The 1,261-nt window shown below is 38.3% G+C and overlaps 1 protein-coding gene across 1 annotated transcript in view; it reads right to left on the bottom strand.

Annotated features, from left to right (window-relative positions):
* RAD23B (RAD23 homolog B, nucleotide excision repair protein) overlaps positions 1–823 on the bottom strand; it is a 24,680-nt gene extending 23,857 nt beyond the window's left edge. The window contains exon 1 of the mRNA XM_005428035.2: positions 761–823. Within this exon, the coding sequence (XP_005428092.2) occupies positions 761–823 (63 nt within the window). The remainder of the gene's footprint in view (positions 1–760) is intronic.
* Between the last annotated feature and the right edge of the window lie 438 nt (positions 824–1,261).

Below are 1,261 nucleotides of genomic sequence, written 5' to 3'. Positions count from 1 at the left end.
TACACACACAGTCAATTCTTCTTGCTTTTTTGCAGACACTCCCAGTATAAAGAAAACAAAGACAACCGATCTGCTATGAGCTTATTACCACAAGCTAACACCACCTTCTAAAGGTTGGGGGTTTTTTTTCCTGAATATTCAAAAAACCTCTTTTATAAAGCTCTGCAAGGATACAGAACACACCATATTGCTTCCCTCTATGGAACTAAACAAAAATAGGGAGCCAGCTCTTTTTACCCAGCAGATGAAGAAAGGATGCTTTTGGTATTTTGTACCATACATGCCATCCCAGCACCTGCCAAATGCTTTGGAATTAGAGTCCAACCAGGCAGTTGCTCTCCCACTAAGCTCTAGCAAAACTAAGAGCAGCTCACTGCTACCCATAAGTCCTGAGGATAGTCAAATTTGCCAGTAGTTTGCTGAAAGCATCATCATTCTCATGCGTTTACTTTACAACAGCCTGTCCTATCCTTGGATCTACATTTATTTTTAAAGCATATATTCTTGAAAATTAAAAATATGAAACTTGTTCATTCCTCCCCAGTTTTAAGGATGGAAGTGACTCATGTTGCTACTGAACAATCTCCTTCACCACTGATAAGCCATCAAGGATTTTTTTCCTAAACTTTAATAATGCCTAATACTTCACACACCTTCTGTTAAAGTCCTGCAGGCACTTGGGCAAATCCCTTGAATCACGTTAAAAGCATGTTATATTTGCAAATGTCTACTTTTTACCACTCTCCTTATGTATTCTTACACTCTTGTACCAATCACTCAAAGATAATGACTCCAGACTACTTCTTTTATACCCAGGTACCATGTTTGTCAGAGATTTGTAAGAAATATTGCAATGTGACTAATGTGCATAATCTATTTTCAGGGAGAACATAAAGTTTGTTTCATGTCCACTGCATAAATCAAGGTACTGGCTTCAAACGTCTAGTTAGTCTCCTTTATTTTCTATTGTTTTATTCCAGACAACAGTCTTTTTCCCACAAGGAACAAAATCAAGATGTGTTCTTTCAAACATAAATGTTTGAACAGCTACCAATCCAGGTCAGGACACACTGAACACACATGTTGATTTACTGCACAATAATTGGATCCATGAGAAGGAGTTAAGATATTTACTGTAGGAGGATCCAACAATTAATTTGCCTTTGCTGACCACCTGTGTGCAGCATTTCCCCTTGTTATTACTGTGCTGTGACTGATTTATTGCAAGCAATCTGAGGCACTCCCGTCTTCCAAAACCTCC

Source organism: Geospiza fortis, unplaced genomic scaffold, assembly GCF_000277835.1.
Source record: "Geospiza fortis unplaced genomic scaffold, GeoFor_1.0 scaffold208, whole genome shotgun sequence".
In the NCBI taxonomy this organism is placed as follows: domain Eukaryota; kingdom Metazoa; phylum Chordata; class Aves; order Passeriformes; family Thraupidae; genus Geospiza; species Geospiza fortis.
This window is presented reverse-complemented; position numbering and strand designations above follow the sequence as displayed.